General features: G+C 40.0%; 1 protein-coding gene across 1 annotated transcript in view; it reads right to left on the bottom strand.

Annotated features, from left to right (window-relative positions):
- The window catches only part of LOC126249642 (transmembrane and coiled-coil domain-containing protein 4-like), a 135,289-nt gene that overhangs the window by 72,782 nt on the left and 38,654 nt on the right, over nucleotides 1-23,853 (bottom strand). Inside the window, exons 5-6 of the mRNA XM_049951320.1 lie at nucleotides 10,524-10,765; nucleotides 6,457-6,762 (exon numbers count right to left, since the gene is read on the bottom strand). Coding sequence (XP_049807277.1) covers nucleotides 6,457-6,762; nucleotides 10,524-10,765 — 548 coding nt within the window. The remainder of the gene's footprint in view (nucleotides 1-6,456; nucleotides 6,763-10,523; nucleotides 10,766-23,853) is intronic.

The raw sequence follows: 23,853 nt of genomic DNA, 5'->3' as shown, positions 1-23,853 counted from the left end.
GAGGATCGACTGATATTTATGGACCTGGAAATAAATCAGTCCTAGTTCATGGCTTGGTCACCAATCAAGGGGGGCAGGACTGTATGAGAAAACACAAGGAGTACCTTTTTGGGAGGAGAGGTGGAGATCACTGGCAGAGGGCTGCGTGGCACATTCCAACTGGTAATATCACCAAAAGGCACGTATCAGGAGGTCAGTTGCCCTTGTATGGAAAAAGAACGGGGTATGTTGGACCATAGGGGAATTGTAGAATGGCAACTGCATAGAATATTAAAAATTGGTACTATCGAAACTGAAGAGGGAAGATTCCCACTTCAGCAAGGAGACTTTCTATGGCACTAGTCCAGAAGGCACCAGTGGTCAGATTAACCCCACGATGATGGACTGCATATAACAATTTCAAAGCTTAAGGCACAGCCAAGGCATAAGCCCGGCAACCACTTGAGATGAGACCAGGACGCAGTAGAGACGGAGAAGTGTAGCACAATCTGAATCCCAAGAGAAGTGCACAAGGAAGCAGAGGACATTAAGCTTCCACATGCAACTTGTCTTCAGTTGATGAATATGGGGCAGCCAAGAGAGCTTTTTATCAAGGAGGCGGCCCACAAATCCAAGACTGTATGGTAACTTCGAAGTGCTGGGTACTCAAGTAGAATTCTGCGTCAGGGTGAACTGTGGTACAGCGACAGAAATGCATAACCCGTTTTTTGGTGGAGAGAACTGGAAACCATGGCAAAGGGTCCATACAGATGCCCTATGAATGGCACCTTGGAGCTAGCATTCAGCCAAGGTTACTGAGCAGGAGCTGTACCAAATGCAAAAGTCAGTGACATACAGTCCAGGGGTAACCAATGGCCCAACAGAGGTCATTAGCCCATTGATGGCAATGAGGACACTCAGGACAGTGCCCTGTGGGACACTATTCTCCTTTAATCATGGAGAGCTGAGTGAAGTACCAACTCGAACCCGGAACAACCAGTAGAATAAATACTGACGAATAAATATTTGTAGGGAGTCTCGAAAGCACCAGTCATGGAAGGTAAGTAAAATGTGATGGCACCAAGCAGTGTCTCATGCCTTATGTAGGCCAAAAAAGACTGCAATGAGATTTTGGCATTTACAAAAAGCATGCCATATTACTGTTTCCAACCAGACTGGATGATCAGTTGGGGCTCGTCCATCCTGGAAATTACACTGGTAGGGGGTCAAAAAGGCCCTGAGCCAGAGACTCTAGAATGCAGCATAGCCTGCCAGCACCCATCCTTTCAAATAGCTTGCAGAGTACATTAGTGACACTAATTGCTCACTAATTGTTGAGAGATGTAGTGTTTTTGCCTAGCTCAAGATTTGGGATGACAATATTACACTATTGTGAAGGGAACACCCTTCAAGCCAAATAAAAACAAGACACTGAGTAGTTGCAGTCTTTTAGTAGCATTCAGGTGTTGGATCATCTAAATATGAACTGAATCAGGGCCTGTGGCCATATTATAAGATGAGGTAAGAGCCTGAAGCAGTTCCCAGAGAGTGAAAGGTTCATTATGAGAATCAGCTTGGCTGGGGATTTGACCATGATACTTTCAGACCTTACACTGACCATCAGATGGACAAGCAGAAACACAAAGGGCAAGACATAAAAATCTCAATGCATTTGAGTGTATCTATGTCTTCAATTGTTACCTCCATTTCCAGGATCTACTGCTCTGGTCAAGAAATGTGTGAATGACAGAAGTCACCTTTGGTTACATACATCATATGCTCAGATCATTTTGACAAATATGAGCAGCCATACCACTGATAAACATCTCTTCATTATGACATACACAAGCCTGCATGCCGGTAGGTAAGTAAAGAGTTTAATACTTTCACAATTCTGACGCCACTAGAACTGGAGCACAAGCTCAGGTTATAGTAAGCCAGTGAAGAAAATTAGCCATAGTCTTGTTTTAAAAACCATCGCAGGAGTCATGTCCAATTAATTAGGTCATGTCCTACATGAATATACCTCCCAATCACACATGAGAAGATACAGAGATGAACATGGGCACAGAAACATTACTAGAAAAACCATGGGCATGGTAAAATGTGTCCTGGACAAATTAGCTGGAATATATGATGGTATCACTAAATGAAAAAGGGCACAGGGGAATGGATCCTTCTTGTTAGCTGGTAGAAATTTAAGCTAGCAGCAGTAAGCCACCATAGAAAATATTTATGTTAAAGGAAATGTTATTGCAGGTATTTCAACCGTTTCCCCCCACAGAATCAAATGATGATCATGTGACTCATTCGTTTATCTACCATATTCCAATGAGGTATGCACAGATAACATACCACCACATTATTCCAAACCGACTGTGCCACTGTATTTTGATAAACACTTGATATATTTGAAAGAACTTTTAATGGAGTTCTAATGTAACTCCTAATGAATGCATCTAGATTCCTTGCTACACATGTGTACATCTCCAATCCTGCTGCGATCTATCAACAAGGAGCAGCTGTTAAAAGGTTACAGTGTCTTGTAGAGCCCATGCCACAATAACCTATTTCAACATTAGGTGAGTAATTCAACAGGGTGTATACGTGCACAAGGAAAAAAATTCCTGGATTTCCCGGTTAAAAATACACTTTCTCCCAGGTGAAAACATACTTTTTCCCTGTTAACTGACAGTATATTTTCTCTCGGAACTGTAGATGTCCTTTGAATGCTTATGGTTTTATACACGGGAGTAGAATTTCCCGGCACTTTATAATACTAAACAAAGGGGGAAAAAAATGCGTTTTGGAAAGAACTTTGATTTGCAGCAACATGTATGCTGCATATTTTCTTATTACGAAAGTATAAATTCAAATTCCACCAAACACCGCATGTTACTTTCGGAAGCAACTGAAATCGAGATTGCGATGCGCTTTTGTAAGTCAGTCATAGCTCATGTCACGTGATGTCGCCAGCCGATGACAGCGAGTATTCAGAGCTTAGGACACATGATGTAGTCAGCCAATAGCAACATCACTGTTAAGTAGCACGAACGCACAAACAAAAAAAGTTAATGTTTAAATTAATATACATAGTGTTGCTGCACGAAGCGCAAAGCCTTCACATATAATATTGGTCTGTATGATTAATACGCTGCAAGAGAAGCTAAGCTTTCACATAAAATTTTGGTCTTTTATGCACGTATTACAATTGAAGATGTATCACACAAATGTGATGGTAAAAGTTTTAATAACGGCTTAAATGCCTGATCTTCTGGTCTTGAAATTCATCTAAATGGCTCGTCATCAAAGAGTTGATTTTTAAATGAGAGTCAAATGCTCTGTGATTTAAGAAATTCATCGTACATTATCGCACATAGCTCCGTTGTAACTGCCAGAATGGTACTTTGATGGTAACGCTTTTCAAACCACCATTCGGAATATTTTCCTGTGACCTGTTAGAAATAGGATCGTTTCCACAGTTGCCAGAGAGTGCCAGATGACAGGCGTCACCGTGTTTGCACAGCTACGATGTCGTAGGAAGCCCGTATGTTCGTATGTGTAAAACATTAAAAGATCGTACATTATGTCATAGAAGAAACAAGACATCAGAGGATACTCCAAGAGCATAGGAATTTCGAGGCCCATACTAAAATGTGCACATTTAAAGCGTACATTTGTATGTCCAGATTCCCAGTTAAGTAGGCCACGACCTGATATTAAGATTTTCAATGTGGCTTTCGGGATGTAAATTTTCTTTGAGTACCAGTACTGTGTTATCTCATGTTTGGTTCTTTATGCATAATGCCACACGTGCTAGAAGTTGAAAACGTGCACTTGGAATGCATCGAACAGTGTGTGGAATTAAAAATAAAATTTCCTTAGCAAAACGACAAAAATAACTTCATTGTTCTGCAAAGCAATTAATGCTTGACTGTCAGACAGGTGGAAAAAAAAAAGAGAACTCTTCAGAAAATTTGCACTCCTTATTCCCTATCAGCTAATAATTTGCTGCTTTGTGTGACATAAAATTAAAAATAGGATACATATACCCAGTAAAGACATGAGACATGCAAGACAATATACATTTCTTCAATCCTTAGCTCCTAGAATTTTTTTTATCTCTAATCTTGCTACAGCTTTACATGGCATGCTTTCCTTTCTGCGAAAGAATCTATTACCTCATCAAAGTTCATCAAATTTTTTGCTACATAAAAAGTCGAAATGTCGTTGCCTCATACTGAAAAAGCTGTTAATGCAAATAGGACCCAAGACTGGTGTGGTTTACCGATCTGATTGCGTGTATTTTCTCACTCTCTGCTAGATAAAACAAAATCGGCCTTTCTAATACTGCAACAATTGTAATACACACCAAATAAACGAGACTGTTTTGGAACAAACTGTCTTTTTTGTAACAACAGAATATAATGCACAAAGTACCAATATCAAATGCCAATAAGGCCTACTACAATCAAATACCCTTATGTTAGGAAACAGTTTCACACTTCATTCATACGCTCCAGTTACTCAAGTATGAGATCGAAAAGTAGTAGTACGAAATTTTTATACAAACTTGGAATCGTCATATTGTTCCATAATTTATGTAATGTCCCCGTTTCTTCTCCTTCCTCGTTCTAACAAACAGTCTTGTTATCACTAATTCTGTAAGTATTCCTGCCAATGTCAAAGCTTATTCACAGGTTAACTCCACTAACTCTGCCAGAATCACCGGTTTGGTTATCCCGCAATTATTCTCCGGTTAGGGGTTGCTAGATGTTCGTACAACGCGTTTTCCGCGCTTCTTCCAGAATAGAATTTAAAGCGGCTGCTAGCCGGGGACTGTACAACTGGCCCTTACTGGTATAGCGATCTGGCCAACAATTATCTGTCAAAATTTTATTTTCTCAGATACACCGAAAAGGTAATACGTAACCTTTCTTACGCGTTATTCGTTTATTTCCACTCCTGTAGTTCGTATAGCCCCTTTTGTCTGTAGGAAAGTTTGTTTCTACATGCGACGAGGATTCCCCTGACAGAGACATCATGTACACTATGCACGCATTCACAAATCAACTTACAATTCATTCAGAAATCAACTTACGATTCATTCAGAAATCAACTTAGAATGTGTTCAAAAATGTTCAAAAACCGACAGAGATGCGTTTCAAAGTCATTTGAATAATCGATAGACTAAGTTGCGCTGGATGCTAGTCGCTTTGTGAAACAAGGTTTTTTCCCTCAATACTATTAATTTGTCCCCCAACCCTCTCCTACAACTGGGCCTGCTGCGCATACAAGAATCTGGCAGCTTGGGCGCTCCAGTAAAATTTTTCCCGGTAGCATCTAGCTGCTTGCTGCGACTGCTTACACAGCCAACAGCCACATTTCTGTAACCAGAAGTGGGAGAAGGTACTACTCAACTGCGCATGCGCATGATCCCGCTCGTAACTGCTAAAACGAATCTAATGTACATTGACGTCACACTCATCGGAGGCAATTTGTTGTTACGGAACATTGCATAGTCTTCCTAAAGCAAAAAAATGGTTCAAATGGCTCTGAGCACTATGGGACTTAACTTCTGAGGTCATCAGTCCCCTAGAACTTAGAACTACTTAAACCTAACTAACCTAAGGACATCACACACATCCATGTCCGAGGCAGGATTCGAACCTGCGACTGTAATGGTCGTGCCTTCCTAAAGCCTTTGACATATTTTGCCGTTGGCAGACGCTTGTATGAGCACTGTGTTTTGTTGCTGTATATGGTGCATTTCCTTTGCAATTTAAGTTTTATTTTCGTTTTTTTCTCTCATTCCTGTTTTATTGTTGCAGTATTATTCTGAAATAGCAGTATACAGTAATATCCTTTGTTAGAGTATCAGTTCTTGCCAGTCAAAATTACAACAATTCAACGGAAAACAAAAACAATGGAAACGTCCCGGAATTCTAAAAGATTCCCGGTTTTCTCCCGGACGAAAAAATTCCCGGGTTTTTCCCAGATCTCCTGGGTCATATACACCCTGTTCAATTACTGATTAGTGTATACACCCCACAGCACAGGATGTATTAGCTCACCGTGGCTGTCCATGGGCAGGGGTCGGCGAACAGCTAACGCATGGGCAGTCAAGCAGCCTGGCCATAACCCACATGTCTGTATTGCCCTGGACAAGCACCCACGGGCAAGGGTGGCCATGTACCTTTCACAAGTGCAGTATGCTTGCAATAGGGTCACCTAGTGGGTACCACCTGTTATTCCTAATGCCCCCCCAACCATAGAAAAATACAAGGGATTATAGTAACTTCTTCTGACGAAAGACAGAGAACTTGGTTAAGTTTTGCAGGGAACAAGAGTGTAACTGAATGTATGTTTCAAAACTCCATCACAGTTTAACCTTTAACATACAAAAGACAAAATCATCAGATTATTACTATGAGACTCATAACACTACCAACATCATTAACAGTATCAGCAACTTACCAGAGAGTACTGTGTATTTGAGGGCTTCTTGTGCTGCCATTGAAACAGCAAAACTGAGGATGTAATCTAAGGCCTGACCCAGCTCCAGCAGGTATGATGATTCATATCTGAGATAATATTGCTCTCGAGAGCAAAACAAGGATTGCCATGGCCGAGTGAAGTTGTCAGATTCTAAGTCTGTCAGCCATCCAGATATCGCTATGGTAATATGAAGTTGTCTGACCTGTGTTTCAGATTCACTTGTTGGAGGTAAGACACCAAACGCAAATTCTTCTATTTCACCTACTCGTTTTTTCATCTTGAAACCTAAAATACGATAAAAGTAAATTGATGTGAACAATAAAATTTGAATCTGAAATTATATTAGAGGAAGTTACTTAAATCTCAACATGAGAAAAATACAATTACCAAATATTTTATCTTTGAACTGTGCACTGAGCAATACAGGGAGGCAATTCTCAATTATGAAAAACAATGTCAGCTACTGAGCATTGTATTGCAGTATAGCTCAACAATACACATATAAAAAATAGGATTACAGTACCTGGAATAAAGAAATAAAAATTAAAACAAAAATCTTGCCAAACACAAAAATGATAGCCACCATTAGACATTTTATCTCAAAATGTCACTGATAAATAAAAACTAGTGTGACTGCTATTTTTATAGTATAGTACCTGTCAACATTAAGAAATCACGGCAACTGTGAAGTGTGTATAGAAGAAGAAATTATCCTCTCAGGTTATCCAGGACAGTGTTCAGAAAGTAGGTGGTATGAAAGTCATCATTAAATTCTGACAAAACTACTTGTATTGTCAGTTGGAAGTAAATGCCAAAGTGTTAATATCAATCGGATCACTTCACACAGAAAGAATACCAGATTTAGATGCAGAAACTATAACAATATTTATTATTTTTCATTACATGACTTTAAATACTTTCAGTGTTACTTACAAAAAAATACACTACATTCACACCATCAAACAACCAAATCAACATTTGTAAGCATTCCAAGAATTTACAGTATCATATTAAACTCTAATTTGCTCAAACATTAATTTTCTTTAGGCATGACCTCACCCAAATCACTATACAGTCTTTGGAACATATGTAATGGAAAGGAATTGTATTGTCCATTTTCTCTAGGGGTCTCCACCTTTGATCACTTTTGAGGGAGATAAAAAACACACACACACATCCAAGAACCATGGATCTGGTGGGGAGGCTTGCATGTCTCAGAGATACAGACAGCTATAATGTACACGCAGACAAAACAGAGGGGTATCTGTTGAGAGGCCAGACAAACACATGGTTCCTGAAGAGCGGCAGGATTCAGTAGTTGCAGGGGCGACAGTATGGATGATTGACTGATATGATCTTGTAATATGAACCAAAACAGCCTTGCTGTGCCGGTACTGGAATGGCTGAAAGCAAGAGGAAACTGCAGCCATAATTTTTCCCAAGGACATGTTGCTCTACTGTATGGTTAAATGATGATGGGATCTTCTTAGGTAAAATATTCAGAGGTAAAATAATCCCCCATCCAGATCTCCATGTGGAGGACTACTCAGGAGGATGATGCCAACAAAACTAGCATTCTATGAATTGGAGCATGAAATGTTAGATCCCTAAATTCGGCAGGTAAGTTAGAAAGTTAAGAATGGAAATGGATACCTTAAAGTTATATATAACAAGAGTTAGTGAAGGATTGTGGCAGGAGGAACAGGACTTCTGGTCTGGTGAATACAGGGTTATAAATACAAAATCAATAGGGGTAATGCAGGAGTAGGTTTAATAATGAATAAGAAAATATGAATGCAGGTAAGCTACTATGAACAGTGTAGTGAATGTGTTATTGTTGCCATGACAGACATGAAGCCTACACTCACCACAGTAGTGCAAGTTCATATGCAAACTAGCTCTGCAGATAATTAGCAGACTGAAGAAATGTATGATGAGAAAAAAGAAATTATTCAGATAGTTAAGGGAGACAAAAATTTAGTAGTAAAGGGAGACTGGAAAATTCGTTAGTAGGAAGAGGAAGAGAAGGAAAAGCAGTAGATGAATCTGGACTGGGACTATGGAATGAAAGTGGAAGTCACCTGGTAGAATTTTACATGAGCCTAATTTAATCATCACTTACACTTGGTTTAAGAATCATGAAAAATGGTTGTATACGTGGTATAGACCTGGGGACACTGGAACATTTCAGATTGATTATATAATGGTAAGACACAGATTTCATAACCGAATTTTAAATTGTAAGACGTTTCCCTGGGAAGATGCGGACTCTGACCACTAAGTATTGGTTACGAACCGTTGATTAAAATTGAAGAAATTGCTAAAAGGTAAAAAATTATGGAGATGGGACCTGGATAAGTTGAAAGAACCAAAGGTTGTTGAAAGTGTCAGTGGCAGAATTAGGCAAAAACAGACAAGAACAGGGAAATGGAATATAGTAGAAGATGAATGGAGAGTTTTGAGAGAGAATATAGTGAAGGCAGCAGAGGATCAAACAGGCCTAGTAGAAATTGTTAGATAAAACAGGAAATATTGAATTTAACTGATGACAGGAGAAAATATAAAAATGCAGTAAATGAAGCATACAAAAGAGAGTAAAAACCAAAGAATACTTTGGTGTACAAAATAAAGTCAAGAGAGAAGCAATAAAAGCTTTGAGGTTTGCCACTGACATAGTAATTCTGTCAGAGACAGCAAAGGACTTGGAAGATGAGCTGAATGGAATGGAATGGAGCATGGTCAAATCAAATCAGGTGATGCCGAGGGGATTAGATTTAGAAATGAGACAAAGTAGTACATGAGTTTTGCTATTTGGACAGCAAAATAACTGATTATGGCCAAAGTAGATAGGATATAAAATGCAGACTTGCAATGGCAAGAAAAGTGTTTCTGAAGAAGTGTTAGGAAGTCTTTTCTGAAAGTACCTGTATGGAGTGTAGTCATGTATGTACGTAAAACAGGGATGATAAACAGTTTACACAAGAAGAGAATAAAAGCTTTTGAAATGTGGTGGTACAGAAGGATGATAAATATTAGACAGGTGGATCATGTGATAATGAAGAGGAAATGAACAGAATTGAGGAGAAAAGAAAATTGTGGTACAACCAGACTAGAAGAAAGGATCAGTTGACAGGACACATTCTAAGACATCAAGGGATCACGAATTTAGTACTGGAGAGAAGTGGGGCAGCAAAAATTGTACAGGGAGACCCAAAGATGAATATAGTACACAGATGTTGAAGGATGTAGGTTGCAGTAGTTATTTGGAGATGAAGAGGCCTGTAGAGGATACAGCAGAAAATCATATTACATTTCGTCTCTCAGATTAATACAGGGTAGTCTTGTGATTACCATTATTTCCTTTCTAGTGTCTCGCGCATAGTTTTGTATGACCCTCATTTCTTTCACATTGCCATTTATCCAATTCCTCAGATGTTCTGGATTCTCTAGGGGTTATATAAACTTTGTTACTCTCATTGGACTCTATTTACCGGTTCATATTTATTGCCACAGTAGTCTCATTGTGCAGTCCACTTATTTTCACTGTGGCTCAATAAACATCTGCTCCGGTAGATACAAAACAATTTCATACGCTCTAATTTATTATTTGGAGATAAGCTCTAGATATTCATATATCTATTAAGAGTGTTTCTACAAATATTACTTTATTCATCTTTCATCTAACTTCACACGTCTTACTGAGACAGGCAGTTTCCCCTTCCATCTGTGTCTTCAGTCCAGAACCATTTCCATACAGGGGGTCCAATGAATTAATTCTTGCATTTACATAACAAATGACTCAATGCCCCAACTGCCATTTAGTACCTAGGTATTCCCATGGTAATTTGTGAAATTCTAGCCATAGTTTGCCCTCCTCATAAATTATTTTCAGGCAGATATCAAATACACCAATATGAACCATTTCACATTTTCACTATAGTACAACCAATTTCTTTCTTTCAGTAGGTACAAAAACAATGTCTATATTCTATTTTGTATTTCAGTATAACATTTAAATTTTTATTACTTTAGAGATTTATTATTACCTGTAAGTCCTGCTCCTGCTAGTCCAAAAAGAGACCCAATGACAGCTGCCCCTGCTGCTGACCCAATGGCTGCCGCACTTGCACCCCCAAGAATTGTTCCAACACCTGCTCCAATAAGTGGTGCTGCCAGACCTCCACTCAATCCAAGTAGTGTACCACCACCAATTGTTGCCAAGCCTATCATCATGTAACGTTTATATTTCTTACTCTGATGTCGTTGTTTCACTTCTTCCACCTGTTCCCTGAAACAAGTACCATCATGAAACTTGGAATTTTGCATATGTGACACAAAACGAGCCAACAGAGGAACGAATGTTGGACTTCTGGATTTGCGGTGTTGATTCTTGCCCATATGGCCATAGTCATATACTGACTAATCACCAAAGCAAGGATAATTAAAGTATACAGCCAAGAAGACCTAATTAAAGTTGCAAAAAAGTGAGAGTATGAGAAACTGGATTTACAAAATAAAATTAATTAAAAGCCCAGGCTTTTCTGTTATGTTACAAAGGCAAATTATGCAGTAGACACTCATGATGAACCATAAGATTTTTTTTTTTTATTTTCTTCCATAGCCATCACAGTTGTGACAATAGTCATTTCTCTGTAATGACTAGTTTAGGAGCATTATGTACATTTTCAAACAATAACCTTAAACGTAGTAAGTGTGATCATACAGTCCACAGATGTAGATATGAGTAATCAAATGTTCATATTCGATGTTAGAAATCATTACATGAATACAAAATGTTATACTTCATGTGAGTATAACTATGGTTTCCTTCCAACTGAATGTAGCAAACTGTTTCAATTGGTCCACAGGTACCATGCCAATAGCCCCAAACATAATAAGTAACCCATCCCAAGTGTAATTGTTACACTGTATGACACCGTCCACTGATGATATATGGACTAAGTGCAAAATTTGTGTATCTGAGAATACAATAACCAACATTATAATAAACTAAAATAAAAATGTGGTGCAAATTTTGCAGATGGTCTGGGGATGGCTATCTAGCCAAAATGTATCCATAGCAATAAAAACCACCGAACTATTATAGCAGCAATTTGGATTTCATTAGATAATGTTCAGTGAAGGTTCACATCCATCTTGACAGCAAAATACTGCTGAAACTGCCACTGTGTCAAGGACTCAGAATAATTTATCAAAAAATCCCCAGATACGTAGTCACTGTTGAAGTCACAGTGTTTACTGTCACACCAAGCAATGTTAACCTGTTGATCAGTGGCACTGAGACAATCATTGCTAGAAATTTGGGAGGGTTCTGTAATAAATAATAAGCCTCTATGCAGATTCCATAATAAATAAAAAGCCTCTACGCAGATTCCAGGAGGGAGCAACAGCCCCCTTTTGCTGCCCCCCTCTCCTTTTGTAGACACCTATGCTACTCCCATAAGCCCATTCCTCCTGTTTCAAAAGCTTCCAGGGAATGACACATTTTACTGTAACGTCCCTCCAACATGTCCGCTTGATACTAACTCAGCTTCCTCATTTCCCTAAGTACATCACCCATTCCTACACCAGGAGAAGGAACTCATGAATCCTTGGAATAATTTCTCTCTTGGGTGTATCTACTGATTATTTGGAAGGCAATGAAATAATATGAGCAAATGGGAAGGTTCTTCCTTCCACCATGCCCCATCTGTCATAGTGCTTTCAGGATTGTATAGTTTTACACCATGAATTTGTTTGTCAGGCAAATCCTGAATATACAGCCAGAGAAAATTACTCAGTAGTTTACTCAGGTTCACCAGTGCAAACTGCGGTGGTTCTTTAAAACATCCTCAAAAGATGCTTTAAAACATAACATTGCAAACTCTATTTTTAAGTTAAATTTCTAACAACTTTGTACTTGTCAAGAAGCCAAGGTGGATATTTCATCCAGCCTTGATGTAATACATTAATGTCTGCCACATCCAATTCTATAAGATTAATCTCCAGGTTAGAATCTCTCTCTCTCTCTCTCTCTCTCTCTCTCTCTCTCTCTCTCACCCGTGCCAAAGCTTTCTTCAGGAAACACAAACACAAACACACACAATCTTATCTTGGGCAGCTTGGACTGGAATGGCATTCTGGTCCAAGCTGCTGGAGATGCCCATTGTGTGTGTGTGTGTGTGTGTGTGTGTGTGTGTGTGTGTGTGTGTGTTTTCTTTTTCTGAAGAAGGCTTTGGCCAAAAACAAAATGTAACAGCCTTATCATTGTGCCTGTCTGTAACTGTGTGTGTCATCTTAATGGTGAGTAGATTAAGGATAGCTCTTCACATACATTACAGAAGGCCTCTTTGCTCGTAAGTAGTCATTAAGATAATGCTCCCCAAACAGTCAAGCAAACTTTATGATGAGCATGTGCCTGACATACAAAGATGATATAATACGTATATAATTGCTGCATCATGAGGGCATGCTGCTTGACATAAAGTAGCAGCTTACTAGACTTACTAGCCTCTGTGTAAAGGGTGGGAACAGGATAGATCACCAACACCTAAGACTCCAACCTAATTCTCTCATGGTGAACTACATCAAGGACTATCAGATTGGATGACCAATTAAATCCACACACCATGTAACCACAATAAAATTGAGACATTACAAAGGTTCTATAACACTGCATAGATGAGTTTGGTCTTCTGCACATATCTTGTCAATTACATATTTTAAAATGGGGCATGCTTTGAGGGATTATGCTTGCAGAGCCTGGCTAGCAAATTCATCATCCAAAGTGACACTTTGAAATCTTATACCATTAAAATTTAGAACTGTGTTTCTGTTCTCATTTCAGCAATGATAAATAATTATTTAAATAAACAAATATTTAATATAAAAGTTTTTGAGTTGGTGTAATAAGTATAAAATAATTTCTCCTAGGCCCATACCAGTTCCTAACCTCACACAGTTAGCCTGAAAATTTATGATTATGAATTTCTAATAGCTAGGAAAATACACTGTCCAGTCAGATTAATGCGACCATCTGTCAAAAGCCTGAATAACCAACTTTTGCAGTGCAGACCACTACGAGACATGCAGTAAATGTGTCAATGAGGTTCTGGAAGGTACCGACTGAGATGTGGAGCCATGCTGACTCCAATGCCATGGCAAGCTGCTTCTTGGTAGATGATCCATGGTGCGAACAGCCCAAATGAGGTGATCCCACAGATTCTCAATTGGGTTTGAATCTGGGGAGTTTCGTGGTCAGAGGAGTGTGATAAACTCATCCTAGTGCTCTTCGAATCATGCAGGTATACTGCGAGCTGTGCGAAACATTATACTGTCCTTATGGTAGGTGCCGTCATGCTGAGAAAAAACAAACTGCATGTAGGACTTCATCCAAATTAGGCAACACACATTCACACAAGTGACAAATGCCAGACTGGCCTCAGCAGCCAGACACAGTGATCATGTTTGTGTGAGTTGCTTCTGCGCAAACGTTTTGTATAAGTTGTTTAATTCAGAGGAATGCCTTCTGGCCGAAAGCTTCGTTGTATAACAGTCTTTTGGTTGTGCCTATCTCTGACTCAACATCTCTACTACATGGTGAGTAGCAATACATCCTTTTTATAATACTGTTGTTATCCAATCCTGGATTTTCCAATGTTTGAAACTGCATGGAAGGGTGGACATGGTCCCCAAGAATAGATGTATACTTAGGTTGCTCTATGGTGAATTCCAGAATGAAGAGATCACTCACGGACTGCCACAAAAACATTCCCCAGACCATAATACTCCCTTCTCTGGCCAGGACCGCTCCAATGACTGTTGCAGGGTGTTTGCTTTCTGACAGTTCACACTGTACATGTCAATGACCATCTGTCCAGTGAAGAATAAAAATTCATTCATCTGAAAAAGCTTCCTGTCACCACTACGTAGACATGCAGTTGCAATATTGGCATGTTGACAGTGGCATATGGTGAGTCTGCTCTAAGTAAAAAAAAAAGTTTATATGTGATGCAAGCTCTTCCAAGATGGCTGAGATGATGCTAATGACGAACCTGCTCTGGACGCCCCAGCACATCAACAACAGATGATAACATCGAAGATGTGAAGAAAATTGTTTTGGAAAATCGTCGAATTACCATAAGAGAAGTTGCTGAGGATGTTGGCATATCGGTTGGCTCATGTTGTGCAATTTTTTTTACATGTTTTGGGCAATGAGATGTGTGTCAGTGAAGTTTGTTCCAAAACTTCTCAATTTTGAGCAGAAGAACCATTACATGAGCGTCACTCAGGAGCTCTTGAATGATGTCAATGATGATTTGCTCAAAAGGGTCATAACTGGTGACGAAACATGGGTTTATGGTTATGATGTCAAAACCAAAGCCCAATGTATGAATCCTGGAGAGCAAAGACCGAAAAAAGCATGCCAAGTTCGATCAAATATCAAAGTTTTGCTCACTGTTTTTTTTCCCCCCCCTCCAAATTACCGTGGTATAGTGCATCATGAATTTTTGCCTCAAGGTCATATGGTCAATAAGGCATATTACCTTGAAGTTACGTGCCGTCTGCAAGAAGCAATATGCAAAAAATGTCCAGAATTGTGGAAAACAATTCAAGGTTTTTGCATCATGACAATTCACCTGTTCATTCACTGTTGCTTGAGAGAGATTTTTTGGCCAAAAAAAAAAAAAAAAAAAACAAAAAAAAACGACAATCAAGCCTCAGCCACCATATTCACCGGATTTGGCCCCCCGAGAGACGCCTATTAAAGGATGAAGATTCTCAACGATTGAGGAAATAAAAACTGCATCGCAGGAAGTACTCAATGCTGTACCAAAAAGTCCTTAAGAGAAGTGCTTCGAGGATTGCAAGAAGCATTGACGCAAGTGTATTGTATCTGAGGGGGATTATTTTGAAGGGGACAGCATGAATATCGATAAGTAAATAAATATTTTTCACAAAAATATTAAGTTACCTTACTTTTTGAACACACCTCGTATACCCTCCACTGCAAGTGCTGCCGCCTACCATCTGTGAATGTTTATTGCACATTTAATCAAACATAGGCAGTGGTCACATTAATATGTAATTGTAAGATTTATAATGAAAAATGTTGGGCGCATACAACATATAAATAGTTATGAGGTGAACTATTCATGCATCAGTTATGTATAGCATGCATCGCACTTTTTTCATTATAAATCTTACAAGTATTTTGACACCCTTTGAAAGTTCTCACTAATTTTCAGGATTATGGGCATCTGGGGTTAGGAATCTGTATGGGGGTTAAGAGAAATTATTTTATACTTTTTAGCCTGATTTAAAAATGTGTTAGACTAAACATTTTGAAGAGATTATAAGACAGACTGGATGACCAGTCGTGGGCTGTCAACAGTGGTTAGCCAAATGTGAACAGTAGGACAACAAGAAGAGGAACACAGACAATGGAAACAGCACGGCACGATAATAAAGTACAAATATACACTCCTGGAAATGGAAAAAAGAACACATTGACACCGGTGTGTCAGACCCACCATACTTGCTCCGGACACTGCGAGAGGGCTGTACAAGCAATGATCACACGCACGGCACAGCGGACACACCAGGAACTGCGGTGTTGGCCGTCGAATGGCGCTAGCTGCGCAGCATTTGTGCACCGCCGCCATCAGTGTCAGCCAGTTTGCCGTGGCATACGGAGCTCCATCGCAGTCTTTAACACTGGTAGCATGCCGCGACAGCGTGGACGTGAACCGTATGTGCAGTTGACGGACTTTGAGCGAGGGCGTATAGTGGGCATGCGGGAGGTCGGGTGGACGTACCGCCGAATTGCTCAACACGTGGGGCGTGAGGTCTCCACAGTACATCGATGTTGTCGCCAGTGGTCGGCGGAAGGTGCACGTGCCCGTCGACCTGGGACCGGACCGCAGCGACGCACAGATGCACGCCAAGACCGTAGGATCCTGCGCAGTGCCGTAGGGGACCGCACCGCCACTTCCCAGCAAATTAGGGACACTGTTGCTCCTGGGGTATCGGCGAGGACCATTCGCAACCGTCTCCATGAGGCTGGGCTACGGTCCTGCACACCGTTAGGCCGTCTTCCGCTCACGCCCCAACATCGTGCAGCCCGCCTCCAGTGGTGTCGCGACAGGCGTGAATGGAGGGACGAATGGAGACGTGTCGTCTTCAGCGATGAGAGTCGCTTCTGCCTTGGTGCCAATGATGGTCGTATGCGTGTTTGGCGCCGTGCAGGTGAGCGCCACAATCAGGACTGCATACGACCGAGGCACACAGGGCCAACACCCGGCATCATGGTGTGGGGAGCGATCTCCTACACTGGCCGTACACCACTGGTGATCGTCGAGGGGACACTCAATAGTGCACGGTACATCCAAACCGTCATCAAACCCATCGTTCTACCATTCCTAGACCGGCAAGGGAACTTGCTGTTCCAACAGGACAATGCACGTCCGCACGTATCCCGTGCCACCCAACGTGCTCTAGAAGGTGTAAGTCAACTACCCTGGCCAGCAAGATCTCCGGATCTGTCCCCCATTGAGCATGTTTGGGACTGGATGAAGCGTCGTCTCACGCGGTCTGCACGTCCAGCACGACCGCTGGTCCAACTGAGGCACCAGGTGGAAATGGCATGGCAAGCCGTTCCACAGGACTACATCCAGCATCTCTACGATCGTCTCCATGGGAGAATAGCAGCCTGCATTGCTGCGAAAGGTGGATATACACTGTACTAGTGCCGACATTGTGCATGCTCTGTTGCCTGTGTCTATGTGCCTGTGGTTCTGTCAGTGTGATCATGTGATGTATCTGACCCCAGGAATGTGTCAATAAAGTTTCCCCTTCCTGGGACAATGAATTCACGGTGTTCTTATTTCAATTTCCAGGAGTGTATAACCCAAGAGCAAAAACCAACAATGTAGCAAAATATCAGACCAAATCAATTGTGTGTAATAAGAACAATACAAGGGCACAGTGAATACACAACTGAAGGGGGAGCCATGGTGGGGCTTGCTTTATATGGTGGCCATGGGTGCTAACTGGCCAGCAAGGTTGGTGTGGCACTGTGAGACCAGTGCTGCAGAGGTGATATTAGCGTTCACAGATGTAGAAGTCCATCTAGTGGGTGTCATTGAGTTCTATGCATGTCACCTGGAATGTGTTCTGATACTACCTGCGTCACATCCCAGTCCTCCACGGCAGCCGAGGTGTCGGGCCTTACCAATCCTTTTCACCTCTAGCCCCACCCCAACTTCTATGGGAGCTACATGGATCAGATAGACAAAAAAAAGTTCATATTGCACATTGCATTCTCATCCAGTTCTGAGCTATGTTTAAAATTGCAAGTCTCTACCTCATCAGGAAATAAGTTTGAAATCTGCTGAAGAAATTGCACGAGATGGACAGACAGACAAGAAAATGAACTAATAAAAATGTGAAAGTTGAAAAGAAAAATCTTCCACCCATAATGAGCACTGAATGGGGCTCCTTATTGTGGATATCAGTCTATTAACACCTATTGCACAGATGGGCACACTTCAAATACTACAATGCGGGACACAATTCTCTTGTTCTAAGTGGTTTTCTGTGACATCATCCATTTGGCAACTAAAATAACCTGGGAGAGACAGGACAGTGAAAATGTAGGGTAACTTCCCCGGAAATCCCTAAGGGTATTAAATAAATGGTCACACCAATACGTCCTGATCATGCCGCTGTCCTGATGACTATATGATTTGGAGGAGGTCAGAGAGACATGTATTACATAATGGATGCACAAGGAGGCCTTCTGTACAGCAGCTTTAAATGGGATCATGTTATCAATGGTGGACAGATATCTTCAGAAGCTACACTGAGAACAACCAATGAGTATCCTGGATTCTACAACCCAGAAAGGTGATGGGTAATCTTCTGGTCACAGTTCTTCCTTAGACAGGTACTGAGGGAATGGTAACAGCTTTAGTGTGTATATTTCATATAAGATTTGAGGAATGGAATTAAAATGGCTTCTATCCACTGAGAGCATTTGTCCTGATCCCCAAGTTAAGTTTAAAATTTTAGATTCCATCTTGCAAAACCAATAAGATACTGCAACATGTTGTAGGGGATTCTGTCATGAGCTATCAATTTCATTACTGGCTGAACTTATGTGTGCCAACTGCTCCTTATAGTAGTTATGCTATGAAGACAAAAACCTAGATCCCAGTTGGTACAGGCAGTAATTTGAGTGAACTATTCTTCATGGTTGGGGTAATGTCTCTCTTGCTGGTTTGAATAATACATTTTCCTATTATAGCATTACCAAGCACTTTACACCCCTCCATGAATCTCTCATGATGGTCTTCACACCAAATGAAGACTTTGTGGAATAATTTATGAAGTTTGGAATTCCTGCCACAGTCTCATCTTGTTCTCCTTAATAACACAATGACACTGTATCCAACTCAACTGGAAGTCTCAATAGCAGTTGATGTGCACTTGAAAGTTCGCAGAGCCAGAGGCCTGTTCCTGACTGAAAATGGAACTGACTGGCTTCTGAACTGTGTTGATTATTTTGACAAAGGACATTTTGTTGTACACCCTGAGCTGAACTTCAAAAGCATTTATTTTACAGACCAGTAATCTGGCATACAGCCCATCATCAGTGGGATATACTGTACACATCTACAACAAATAAACATGGGTAACAAGATGCTGGTGATATTATCCTCTACCAGTACTACACAGTAGGATTTGGCCCATGTTCAACAGACATATCTGCCGATAGGCTCAACAGGCTCCCAATATCTCAGCACCTAGAGCAGGTGGCAGCAGAGCCCAAAAGCATATTATTGTTGTTGTGGTCTTCATTCTGATGCAAGTTTTCACACTAGTCTATTCTGGGCAAGTCTCTCAATTTCTGCGTACCTAGTGTAACCTACTATTAGGACAGCCTATGACACAGTCACACTCCCTTCTCAAATACAGCTTCCTTTTCATGCCTGATTCATGTAACTGCAGTCTGGTTTCTGCACATTTTGTAGATATCCTTTACCTTCCCTTGTTTTGCCCCTGGTACCTTCTGAATTTCAAAGAAAATATTCAAGATAAGATTTTCAAAAATTTTCTGGAAAATCTACAAATGGTATGAACACATATTTGCCTTCTTAAACCTATCTTCCTCTGGAACCAAGACTGATTTTGCCTCAGGTCAGATTTTTCAGTAAATAATTAGTGTCATTATTTAGCAACCAAGTCTTATTAAACTGATAGTTCAGTAATATTTGCACCTGTCACTATCTGCCTTTTTTTGCACTGGAATTCTTAGTCTTCTTGAAGTACAGGTATTTCATTTGTCTCATATCTGGCATACCAAGTGGGAAAGTTTTGTCATGGCTAACTCTTCCAACAATTTAAATAATTCCAAGGGAACGGCATTTATCTCATGGACCTCATTTCAACTTACATCTTTAAGTGTACTGTCAAATTCTTTTAGCAGTACACATCCTGCAAATAATCTTTATTTACTCTTTTTCCCTTCCTGTAATACTGTCTTCAAATTTGTTTCCCTTGTATAGATATTCTATTATGTACTTCTTCCTCCTTTCACCTTCTAGGCTTCCACTCTTTATTTAGTACTAGCTGGCCATTTGATCCCTTAATAATCATGATTCTTCTGTTTCCACCAAACCTCTCTCTATTTTTCCTTTGGTCACACCTATATTTCCCATAGTCATGGATACTACTTCTGCTTTGTATTTCTTCTCTAGCCATTCCTACTTTGCCATTTTGTCCTTTATAATATTCTCAGTTTTCAGATGTATGTATACCCTTCTGCCCACTTTATATTTTCTCCTTTCATCAGATAAATCCAATATTGTTTGAACCTTTACTGCCTTCACTATTTCATCTCTGAAAGCCTTTCATCAGATAAATTCAATATTGTTTAAACCTTTACTGCCTTCACTATTTCATCTCTCAAAGATACCTGTTTATCTTCTGTTGTATACCTTTCTCCACTTTCTGTCAACTGTTGTCTTATGCCCCCTTTTAAATTTTTAACAACTTCTGGTTCTTTCAATTTATCCAGGTCCTCTCTCCTTAATTTCCTACCTTTCCCAGTTTCTTCAGTTTTGATCTGTAACTTATATACAACAGATTATGGTCAGAGTCTTCATCTGCCTCTGGAAATATCCCATTGTATCTAACCTCAACACATCCACTTCTCTTTTTAAATTTTGTAACCAACACACCAGATAATGGGATCTAACACTCCATGCTCTGACTTGGAGGATGTCAGCATTTTAGTGCATTAAAATTCACACATAGGAGGAATGGGCAGGAGATCTGTACAGTTAGTTTTGTGAGAGCTTCATGGTTTATTTATTCATGAGAGTACAGATATGGGGAAGATCCACCCTTGTGATGCACTTGCATCAACACAGCCACAACTATTAAGTTGGTGGTGAGGGGAGAGCTGAGGTGTGGTATTATTTCCGTTATGGTAGTCGTCTCTGTGCGGACTGCATAAAGTCATTACAGACACATGTAAAATAATTTAAAACATATTTTCTTGTAAACACAAGCACAAGGGTGTACCTTGTGTTACAAGGATGAGTTCTTTCACCTGTTCCTTCCTCCCATTTACATTCCTTAGCGAAACAGGAGCACATGTAGTAGTGAGATTTTATTTTGTTTTCCTCCATATCTTTTTTTGGGGTAGGATCATGTGACAGTGAGCATTTTTAGCATTTGTAAAAGGATCAAACTGATTCCCCAAGCAAAAGTCATTTGTACTTTTATTTTCACCTATTTTTCCATGCAAGACCAGTGAAAAACAATCTGATGTCTTCAAACTAGTCCTTATAGTACTTTAGCTCTTCCTTACACATTTTTCGATAATGGGGATGGAGAAGATGCAATGGCAGCAGCCAAATTTCTTAACTTTTCTATGTGTGTTGTAGGTGTCAACATGTAGTTTGTGAAATATACTTGTCTGCAACTAGACATTTGACTTTGACGAAATTTCACTGTATAATTACATGGGTGTAGTTATTGTTTAAGTATGCGGTGATGTTTCTTAAATATCTAAAAGCTATCCAACACCACCTACACAAAGTACTGCATTTGATTTGATTTTATTGCAAGTTAACCACTGCAAATGCAGTTGCAAGAAAAAGAATGCTGGATTCACTTTTTAACTCTACAGTGAGCAATCCTTTCTGTTAAACATAATTTTAGTCATCTGTATTTTTGTAGCTTCAGAGTATGATAAATATCTTGTGACTATAATGTCTTTAATTACATTTGCCCCCACATGTGCCTGATAGTCATGACTTCCAACACAATTATTATTAAAACAGTTCTCACAAACGTGTAAGGGTTGGACACATGGTTTCATCTTCACGAGAAAATTGACTGCAGAACATGCTGGTGTATACACAGCACTGACAATCTATGGTATGGCACTGGATTAAGAACGAAGTCTCATTTTATAATGAACCCTGCCATTTTACAACCAAGCAACAATAGAGAACTGATGTACAGTATAAATGCAGTTTAACATTCTCACTGTTCTTTTTTTTTTACATCCCTAAAGACTTGAGACTTAAGAGAGGACAAGTTGCAATTCAGACATTACTAGTAATTTAGTACCCATGTTCATTTTTTGGTTCTGCCAGGTGGACAAAACATGGTTGTTTCCGCCTAAAACATATCATTTCTAATTCATATGTCTAACTCCAACTAACTGTGAGCTGCAGTAGGTACTGGGAGATGAAGAAACTTGCACAGGATAGAGTAGCAAGGAGAGCTGCATCAAACCAGTCTCAGGACTGAAGACCACAACAACAACAACTGCAATGCAGCTACTGTGCTTTGAAAGCCTTTATGCATGAGGGCATAATGAAATTTTCTGAGCCTGGTAATGAACAACTGTAAAAAGAATGGCCCTTCTTCGCCCAATCCACTATTTCCAGTATTTTTCCAGTGAGGAGCTCCCAACATGAAAAGTGATTCTGCAAGGTATCCAAATTCCACGACCTCTAAACCTTCTCCAACCACAAATTTCTGGATCATTCAGATATAAGTGCCAACTCTGGTTAACAGTACGGACATTTAAAAAATTTTCACTTCAGATCTCTGTTTTGATACTGTGGCACCCTTCTGGGTTTGTGATCCATTCTCATGAAAGGGCATTCTTTTCTTTCACAATACAGGACTCATCTCTATCATTTTTCTTCCAGCTGATCAGGAACACTTGTGTAGGTAGTCTTTCCCAGTTACTGTTTTGCCTTCTGCAAAATAATCAATAAGAAGTTTCTCTTTCATGTAACCCTTTTGTGCATATCAGGGAAAACATAGCCAAGTGTCACACTAATAATTCTATACAGAGTGTAACTTTGAGGACCGAGTTCCTTACACCACAATAAGAAAAAACGCCTATGAGCACTTATTCAATAGAAGATGTGCGTTTCACAGTAATGATTATGAGCAACTGCTCATAGTTCTTAAAGTGTGCGAAGTATTCATTTTAGAGTCAATGTTTAATGAACTTTTTTCCTTGTTTTGGTCCATACTACCTCCTCCCAAAATATGGAAAGTAAAGAGCTTGCAGTCAAAGAGATGTGTTTCAGAGTATCAAAGATGAATAAGTGGTCATAGCTCTTAAGGTATTCATTTTACAGCCCATGTTTACAAGACAGGTTTTCCTTTTTTTGTGTGAGGAACTTGTCACTGAAGTCTGTAAAGGGAATTTAGCTACACACCGTACTGATTCATGGTCCAAGAGCTAGTTTGCACTTGTACTGGGTGGTTAAAATTAAGCTTTCCCTATGTAACATATTATAACACAGAAACTAATTGCCATAGAAGTACCAAACTTGGTAGCATAATTTTCACGGACATGGAGAAGAGAAATAATGCAGAATCAACTGAAATGCTTTTAATGTGCTGCTATGGTACATCATACCATTACATACTGGTACCATTACTGCTACAAAAGGGGTTCAATATAGCACCGATTAGTGTCCAGAAGAGTCTGAAAGCGCAGGGTTGCATTCTGAACAGCAGAATGAAGCATATCCATAGGTATGCTACCTTCATATCAGCACATGTATGAATGTTCCCCTGGTAACCCCTGTCCTTCAGGTAGCCCCACAACCAGAAATCACCGGGAGTGAGATCAAGTGATTGTGCCAGCCAAGCATTTTGAAACGATCAGCTGATATTTTGATCACTTCCAAATGTGTTTTGGAGAAGCAGGTGAACTTCACAAGCAACATGCGTTGAGGCCCCATCTTGAATGGAAACTGTTGAGTTCAATGCGTCTCTCTCCTGTAGGGTGGGTACGACATGCTGGCAAAGCAATTGCAGTAATGATGGCCA

The sequence above is a fragment of the Schistocerca nitens genome, chromosome 3 (genome assembly GCF_023898315.1).
Source record: "Schistocerca nitens isolate TAMUIC-IGC-003100 chromosome 3, iqSchNite1.1, whole genome shotgun sequence".
NCBI classification, from domain to species: domain Eukaryota; kingdom Metazoa; phylum Arthropoda; class Insecta; order Orthoptera; family Acrididae; genus Schistocerca; species Schistocerca nitens.
This window is presented reverse-complemented; position numbering and strand designations above follow the sequence as displayed.